Source organism: Fistularia commersonii, chromosome 20 (genome assembly GCF_037954325.1).
Source record: "Fistularia commersonii isolate RoL2024-O1a breed Wild chromosome 20, RoL_Fcom_v1.0, whole genome shotgun sequence".
Lineage (NCBI taxonomy): Eukaryota > Metazoa > Chordata > Actinopteri > Syngnathiformes > Fistulariidae > Fistularia > Fistularia commersonii.
In genome coordinates, this window is record NC_141303.1 from 7,724,618 (window position 1) to 7,733,945 (window position 9,328).

Below are 9,328 nucleotides of genomic sequence, written 5' to 3' on the forward strand. Positions count from 1 at the left end.
GGTTTATAACATGTGTTTCCTCTAACTTTCAAAGCTATGTCTCCAATCTCATGACCCCATGTTAACTGTCACTGATATGATTTGCAGTCACTTGATTTTAAATTCAAAGTTTGCAATCAGAATGTTTGTTCTCTTTCTCAAGTACTGATGGGGACTCTTATTTTAAACCTTTCTATTTGAAAGTTATTCTCATCCCATTTTTCTGTTAGCTTCAAAAGAAAGATGTAATGTAAAAGGCATACATTATGGATGAGATAAACATGCTCGTGGTTACGCGGGTAAATGGACCAGAGTATTTTAACTAATGCAATTGGAAATCATAGAATTTTCTTTAAAGGGAAACATCAAGAACTTCATCAAGAGGTTCATAAATCTAAGTTTGGGAACCTTGAGAAAAATATCAAGGGATCAATGTGATATGCCTCAGCAACATACTTTATAACCGTTGCAAAGGGATGGCATTCCAAAAAAGAAAGAAAATTCAATTTTTATCATGACAAAAAAAAAACTAACACTATAGATTGGCGTATGAACACTATACCACACTGCAGGTAATAATATGGGATGAGGGAACTTGAAGCACCAATAGAAAAAGAAAAAGACCCTTCGTAGTTTCCAAGACTTTCTATTTGAACATGTGTGTGTGTGTGTGTGTGTGTGTGTGTGTGTGTGTGTGTGTGTGTGTGTGTGTGTGCGGGTACGCATTGGATAAAAATTGTGCTGAACGCCTGAACATGATATCAGGTGAAGATCTGATGTAAAGAAAAGAGATGACTCACCAGAGATCAACCTTAAGCCAAAGAGAAGGCGAGAGGATAAAGGACAGGATTTCTGTTGCCAATGAAGCAGAAAAGGATGAGCAGAGAAGCCTGGATGTTAAGGTGTCACAGTGACACTTTCAGGGTTTGCAATGTGTTTTACAGTTGATTATAAAGACCAACGTGAGAAAAAAATGAAAACATTTTAATCACAGACCACCAGGTATTAATAAAATCATTTTTGCATTCTTAATCAATGCTTTCACAGATTTCAAGTAGTATGTGCCACGAATCACACTGCAGTGTTTCTGTCCCTTCTTGAAAAGACAGAAAAACTTTGTCAATAATAAATCACATGGAAAACTTACAACACTAAAGCTATCAATCTGAGATTTAAGAATGATAACAAATGTCTACAAATGTAAACCCGAGTATCACATACACATAGATGAGATTTAAAATTAGAAATGATGGCTTGCATTTATATTGATGCATTTAATTCTGCATGGCACAGAAGGTAGAGCAACAGTCCTTAGAACTGAACATTCCTGGTTCGATTCCTGACTCCTAGTGCAAAGAAGGTGTTTCCCCATAAGTTTTAAGAAAGTTTAAATTATTATACTGGCCAGGCTGGCAGTTTCCCAGTGGCTGTGCAGCAGAGGAAGCTGCAGGAAGATTGAGCAGGTGACACACAAACTTAAAGGACATTTTCCCCCATTTCCTGAAAAAGCTGTAGTTCAGCCTTTCGTCTGACTAGCTCTGAAGGAACCCCCCACTGATGTGATCTCATATGAAGGCTTTGCTTAATGCAAAAACATGTGTTCAGATGATGTTGATTAAACAGTCTTTTTGGTTCTTTCAAAACTGAGCAGCAGAGAAATACTGACATAAAATACTGGGATAAAAGTAAGACTTGAGGAAAAATCTGAGTATGAAAATGTCTAAATTCAAACTGCTGAAGCTTTACTTTCAGGATTTAGCCTGAAACCCCCTTAAATGTTCATCTCTTTAAGGCTGATGAACTTTTAAGCTTGAAGTTCCTGAACAACTTCCACATGAAATAGTACAATATTCAATACAAATAAAGTATTCGCCAAGCACTATCCCCTTATGTGTGAGTAAACATTATTGTTATGATTTTCTGGCAAGTTAATGCTCTTTCTTACAACACTTAATTTAAAAAGTCAAATATTTTCCTTCAAACTATGTTTTACCTGCATTTCTGCACATCATTTTATTATAGTCACATTTGGGTGAAAACAAAGTGCAAGTTGCTACATTTTAGTTGATATTTTCCCTTAAATGACGGAACTGCAATCAGAAATGTAGTTTTAGTGTGTTTCTATTTGAATAAGATGCAGCAACGGTTGTAGGATGGGACATGATGTAGCTCCATCTGCTGGAAAAAAAATCCCAAATAGAAAAGAAAGAATTACAATCAGATGATTCGCTGACACAAACGTTTAGATATTTCTTCGTTTGTGACTCTTAAGGCTTCAATGGTCATACATATTATCTCTCATGTCAAATGTGTTGGATCTTTTTGTGATTTAGTCCCGATGTGATTTCATTTCGCTGCAACAACCTCTAAACCCCCTTCTGCTGCTGCTGTGGCTGCTCCCCGCCTGGCCGGAGGACCCAGATCTCGTTCTTGCGGTTGGTCAGTTTAAAGGGGCTGTCGTAGCCGACGCTGTAGAAAGGCTGCTCCACATACTGGACGCCATCCCTCTTCAGGCTTTCCAGGAGTTTCACCATCTCTTCATGTTTGATGGTCTCGCTGGAGAAACCGCCATAAGTCCTGGATACACCGCGAAGAGGAGCATAAAGGGAAATATTTCATGAGAATTATTAAATAAAATCAATAAAAGTACAGTCAGCTTTCACTAGATGTTAAATCAATACACCAGTGAAAATGTACAGTCTTTAGGTCATCGTTTCATCATTTTCAGGCAACTTTTGTGTATTTCTCTTTTTTTAAATTGTCTGAAATACATTTACTTACATAACTTTTACTTTTAAGATAAAGAGACATCCTAACTAAAATTCCCCACAGACACAGCTTGTTGTTGGTGACTTGTTGCGGTGCTTACTTTTGAAGGAGACCCACATTTTGGTATGAATTTAGTTGTTGTAGAAGATTCCCAAACAGTTTATATTTTAAAGAACAAATCCATAATCAGCATCCAATACAGTCTATGTCAAGGAAAAAAATTTTTTTTTTCAATATCTATTATAATTTTATCTTTTTTTTTTGAACAACTTTGTTCACATTAGTCAATCTGAAGATTCAATAAAGCCTCACTGATCTCAACTGAAATCATCAAATTTTATTCCTGTTTTCAATTATGGGTTTATAGTCAGCTACCTAATAAAGAATATTAAACATAAAAATTTTAATTGATTTTAACAAAACATAAGATCCATGTCTGAAAGGTGTTACACAGGGTTTTCATTACTAACAAAACTAAGTTACAGTGTCAAGAGATTCACCTGACATATGCTGTGAATTCCTTCCGCTGCTCCACAAACACCTCGGGGTCTTTGGGCTCGGGGGGGCTCTCCTGCAGCTCCTCTGGGATGTAGAAGGACACGGTGTACTGGGACTCACTTGCTGGTTCGGCCCCAGCATCCACGCGGCACGTCACTGGGGCAGTCATCTCTACTTTCGCCTCTGAGGAAGAACACAGTTAGAAATAAAAAAACAAAAGCTGATGAGTGATCAACATTTATGGATTATGGATTATATAGAGCACATACTTTATCACAATATGGCAAACCAGCCTATGCAACAAGTATGCACAACACCTGAACAGATGGTGCTCAGAATAACAACAGGATTAAATGCCCCCTCGTCACACTGCAAACCTCTTTAGTCACCAACACAAACAATAGCTTCTTCCTCTTATTTCGGCTTTTCCCTTCAGGGGTCGCCACAGCGAATCAACCCTCTCCATCTAACCCTATTCTCTGTATCCTCCTCTCACACACCAACTACCTTCATATCCTCTCTCACTACCTCCATAAATCAATAAGCAATCATCATAAATAAAACTCAAGCAGCGCAAAAAGTGCCAAGCAGAAATATTGGTGAACTTCGCCTTACTTTAATCTACTTTAATCGATCAAATAGGTTCTAAATGAGGTGCTTCATAATTCGACTTGCAGACACTTGCGGTGTCTGTCGGAACGAAGGCTGAACTATGGATCAGGTTATATCAAAATCATCGAGCTGTGATGTCACTGATGTTTTTGTTGTATTTATTTATCTATCTATCTATTTAATTATTTCACTTTTATTTTTAACAGAAAATACTGATCTTTACTTCTAGTGTCTACCCCCCACATCACTGTTTCTGCTGGTCTTTATCTTGTATGTTTTTGACTCCATATATTTTTCTTACTTTTAATTTTCAAAAGTTTTCAAATTGACTGCTGACAGCTTTTCATGGTAAGAGACAATTTTTTTTCAAAAAATATCTCCAAAAACATTGTTTAGAAATCAGCGCAATATGGTGAGCATTTACCAGATTTAGTAATTTTTTTTAATATTTTTTATATGCATTCAAATGTCAATTGCCAGAAATCTTTGATGACAAACTAAATGATCATTTTCCAATATTCCCTAATTATTTGGAAATTAGATTTCTTTAAATCAAACCTTTATAGAATGAAACTATTTTACGTAATGCCATGTATCTGACCTGTCATTTTCAAATAAAAACATACTCTTGCAATCTAAATTATAATAGAAGATCATATATATCATAATTTCATAATATTATCATGATAGAATATTGTATAAATTATATAATATTTTAGTATTATAGTATAATTATAGTACAGTATATAGTATAGTATAGTATAGTATAGTATTATAGTAAAATATTATGTATTATGACACATACTAAATATCAGGCTCTTGAATAGTGTGATACGGTTTAGTTGTGTACTCTAGTGATTCCCAGCAAGTAGTTTTCCCTGTGTGGAGTGGAGTGTGTGTGTGTGTGTACAGATTTTCTTAAACACCCACGTTTTTTATTGTTGCCTTGAATATAGCTAAAGAGGCGACGGAAGCCAGTCTTCGTGGCTGCGTCCCACTCCATCCCACTGACTGAGGTGCTCATCCACTTAGTAGTATGGTATGTGCGAACCTCATAGTCGTCTGCCTGCAAAAATACACACACACACACACACACACACACACACACACACACACACACACACACACACACACACACACACACAAAGTTACCCCCGTGTCACTGACCTGTTCGACATTAGGAAAATTCCAATGCCAAATTGCAATGGTTGTGCAAGAGAGGAAATTTGTTAATTGTGTAACAAAAAAAGAAGTCATCAAACTGGGCTCAGGTCGCAACTAGATTATCTGCTGTTCATGTAAAGGGCCTAACAACATATATTATGATCAACTATACACCCAGATACAGGTATGAATTATTTGACATTTACTCAAAATTTCAATACATCAAATGAAACAATACTTTGAAATGTAACAAAATGGATTAACACTAGTTCATGAGAATGTAATAAGTTAATGTAAAACACATAGGTTGTAAAAGACCAGAAGAGTATTACCAGACGATGATCAGTGAAGATGTCAAGCCAATATTATGCAAAACTTTACACGTCAATGAAATGCAACTAAACTACAGTTAAACGACAAGAGACAAGAATCAGACCCAGGAAACGTTCTTACTTTTTTGTCTTCAGCGGTAAACTTGGGAGTCTGTAATCCAGAGGAAAAAAAGACTTGTCCCAAAGTTTTCAGCATTTCTGCAGAGCAGGTGTTCGGAGATAACAGGGCCTGTCAAGCAACTTCTCGGAATCTTGCAGTAAATAACCAAAACACGGAAACGCCTCTCCGTTAGGCAACACTGAACCACGTGACTTCAGTCACGTGTGCGGATATATTGGGTCCTTCAAAAACCGATTACTAAATCAACTCAATTATTATCTATTTTTCAATCAATATTGATTTGATTTTTTTTTTGTTCAGACCTTAATTTCAATATTTCATGTCCATCATGTTGTGAATTAATTAAGGCTGAAAGAACAAAATACCTGTTCTGGTGTGCTTCCCGCGCATGGCGTCATTTCCGGTTTCGACAAGCTGCGATCTGATTCGCTGACTGGTTTCTCCTCTCAAAATAAGAGCCCCTACCTTGAGGTTGTGTTTTTACTTTATTTAACCTACAAAACATGAACAAACAAAAATCTAAATACATTGATAACATCTAGACTACATGAGGGAATATCATTCATATTTTTTTTTGTTGCTTTTGGGTATTTAATAAGTTCTAAAGATTTTTTTATAGAATTAAAAAAATAATTTTTTGAAGAAAGTCAAATTAGGGGGACATGTTTGCATTATGTGTTTGTGTATGAAAACCTTGGCTATATATAAAATAACATTGACATGGAAGTTCAACTTTTTTGGTAGGAAGAATATATGGTCAGTGGTTTCAATATCATTTTCACATTATAAACAGTTATCTTCAATATTAGAGTGTATCTCAGTAATTATTTAGATTGTTGATGTTAATTTTCAAGTGTTTTTCTTTTGCCTTCGGGGGTACCTTAGGGGGAGGTGCTGATTCTCTTTCTTTTTCTGTTCAAGAAGGTTTTTATAAACCGTCAGGCCCCCCTCGACTGTACTTGCAAACTGCAACGAACGAAGCATGTGGGGGTCCCATTCTTGAGTGACTCGCTGAAGGTCTCTGGCCATTCCGACCAGAGTTGTTAATCGCTTGAGAGTTAAGCCAACCTCCTCTTCTTCCTGAATCCCTGGCTCCCTTTGTTCCTCTTCCTCTTCCTCTTCCTCGCTTGCTGACTTCGTCATCTCCATGAGGTCTTCATCTGTCAACGGCTGTGAGTGGGCATCAATCTGCTCATTAATATCCTCATGAGCCATGTTGTTGAAACTATCTCCGCCAAGACGTTTCGCCAACTTCACAACCTTATGAACCGCGGAATGATAAACCTCTTCAGGGCTGAATCCCTTATAGTCGTGGACAACTTCTGGCCACAATTTCCTCCAGCTGGCATTTAAAGTTGCACTCTTAATCTCTTTTATGGCCTTTTGAATATTTAGAAGACACGATGCAATGGTGTATTGACACCAGTACGCCTTTGGCGAGAAGTCTTCGTCCGAGTCAATAGCATCAACGAGGTTTTGCAGGGCGCTGCCCGTATAAAGTGCCTTAAACGCGCGGATAATGCCTTGATCCATTGGCTGAATCAGTGATTTGGTGTTCGGGGGCAAAAACTCTATCTGCACACCATCATACGATAGATCAACTGCGTGGCCTCCAGCATTGTCCACGAGCAGAACCACTTTGAATTTGAGGCCTTTCTCTGCCAGATAAAGCTTCACCTCCGGGATAAAGCACTGATGGAACCAATCAGTCATTAGGACCTTCCTGATCCAGGCGTTAGGGTTGTGCATCCAGTAAACTGGCAACATATTCTTATTCTTGCTTTTGAGAGCCCTCGGGTTTTTTGACTTATAAATAAGACCTGGCTTGATCATAAAACCCGCAGCGTTCCCACACATAATTAAAGTGACACAATCTTTTTGGGCCTTGCCTTTGGGGGCTTTGGCTTCGTCCTTCATAGAAAAAGTGCAAGATGGCATCCGTTTCTAGAATAGGCCCGTCTCGTCCATGTTGAAGACTTGTTCGGGCCTAGAGCCCCCTTCCTCGACGATTGTTTTAAATGTGTTGTTCACGTAATCTTCCGCTCTAGCTTTATCTGCAGAGGGCGTTTTACCATGCAGAGGAACGCGTTTAAGTCCAAAGCGCTGCTGAAACTTATCAAACCAGCCCTTGCTGGCACTGAATGGGGTGTGTTTGGTGGAAGAAGCACTCGATGCTCCTGCTTCTGTATGGTCGTCCTCTTCTTTGCAACGATTGTCACTTCTTTCAACAAAATTATCATGAAGTATCTTGGCCTTTGTGCGGATGGTGTTGGTATCCAGTGAGATATTCTTGCTCCTGCAGTCGCTGATCCACAGGGCCAATGCAGACTCCATCCTTACTATAGCCTTATTGCGGGACGTTACCACCCTCTTTGCAGTCTTGTTCAAAGACACTGCTGCTGTTGTCCTGATATTCTTTTCGTCCTTCTTTATATACCGGACAGAAGATTCATTAATGTCATAATGGCGGCCTACAGCAGCAAAGCTTCTGCCTTCTTTCAACATGTCGAGAAGTTGCACTTTTTCTACGATGGTTAGCATCTTCCTCTGCCGCTTAGGTTCAGTGCCAGGTAGCTTAGAAGGCGCAGAACGTTTAGGCTTCATAATAGGGGTTAAAATAAATGAATAACTTTCCAAAAAGCAACAGCGCAGAGTAGTACTACGACTATCGATCGCACTTCGATGTGGAATGGACACGGTAAGATGCTGAACGCAATGCTATGAGCAGGGAAGCAGAGAATGATGCTACGGTCGCTGAGCGAATCAGAGCCCAGGATACAGAACTCCATACTCTGGGTGGTCGCCACCCTAAAAAAAACTCGCTTTATCATAAAATTTATTGAAATGATGAATATATAACGATACATTTATATCGCAAAAATCCGTGGCACAGCGAAAAATCCGTGATGTAGAAAAAAAAAAGAAAATGAAATCCGCGATACAGCAAGACCGCGAAAGATGAACCGCCACTTGGCATGGGACTGCTGCCAGTAGTCCTCTATTTGTTGATTGATTGTTTATCAAATGTATTAAGACATATTTTTTTATTTTTACGCCCAGAGAATAAATCTCGTTAAAACACATTTTCATAATAGAGTTACCACATTTTCTTCCCAGAATTAGTCCTTGGATTGCTAGTGAAGGCAGTGGTGGTTATACAACTTGGTGTCATTGTGTTTGTTTGTCCTACTTTAAGGGTCAACAGCAGGTAAAGCAACCTCTGCTTCCCTTTCAAGACTTCTGCTTTGATTCACAAGGGGAGGGTGAAAGGACATTCCTGACCCCTATTTCTTGTTTTGTTTACACATCGTAATGAAGTGAAGAAAGAATAATAATGCTTGTGTCAGATCTATTATTTAGTGCCTCACATCCAGCTCCATGGGTGAAGCTCATTTATAGTTCTGGAGCATGTTTAGATCGAAAAACACTTAAATTGGTGAAACACGTACAGAATGATTTCAGAAGATAAATCCTTCGAAGCATGATCTTAAGATTTGCTGAAATTATTTAGCTACCCAGGACTAGTGATACACACCACTGACTTTTAAAGAATTTGTCATTCATTGTATGATGTAGTAATCAACACATTAAAACATGGCATTACAAGACAGGGTTTTTATATGAAACATTATCAGCAAGAAGGAGAAGAATCAGCCACTTGTTAAACTTAAAGAGACAAGCAGCAAAACGGCGCAATAAAGGTTTATTGTTTATGCACCTTTTTCATTTTCAAGTTTCTATAGTTATTGAGCATTTAAGTTTTACAAAAACTTTACCATGAATGACCTTCTGAAACTGCAGAGGGTTGTTGTATGTTCAATGGTCTTCTGTAGTCAGATATGCACAAAACCCA

The 9,328-nt window shown here is 38.2% G+C and overlaps 1 protein-coding gene across 1 annotated transcript; it reads right to left on the reverse strand.

Moving 5' to 3' along the window:
- Window positions 1–942: 942 nt before the first annotated feature.
- Window positions 943–5,655, reverse strand: hebp2 (heme binding protein 2). Its single transcript, XM_086166938.1, has 4 exons — window positions 5,476–5,655; window positions 4,789–4,924; window positions 3,249–3,429; window positions 943–2,556 (listed from the first exon to the last, which is right to left on the reverse strand). Exons 1-4 carry the CDS (start codon window positions 5,548–5,550, stop codon window positions 2,346–2,348), a joined length of 603 nt encoding a protein of 200 aa, XP_086023064.1. The 5' UTR covers window positions 5,551–5,655; the 3' UTR covers window positions 943–2,345.
- Window positions 5,656–9,328: the final 3,673 nt, after the last annotated feature.

Bases quoted from the DNA above. Each gene is read 5' to 3' on its own strand.
- hebp2 (XM_086166938.1), bottom strand. From the start codon at position 5,550: ATGCTGAAAACTTTGGGACAAGTCTTTTTTTCCTCTGGATTACAGACT. The intron at 4,925-5,475 runs GTAAGAACGTTT...GTATTTTTGCAG, and splicing joins TTACCGCTGAAGACAAAAAA to GCAGACGACTATGAGGTTCG. The intron at 2,557-3,248 runs GTGAATCTCTTG...CGGTGTATCCAG, and splicing joins GAATTCACAGCATATGTCAG to GACTTATGGCGGTTTCTCCA.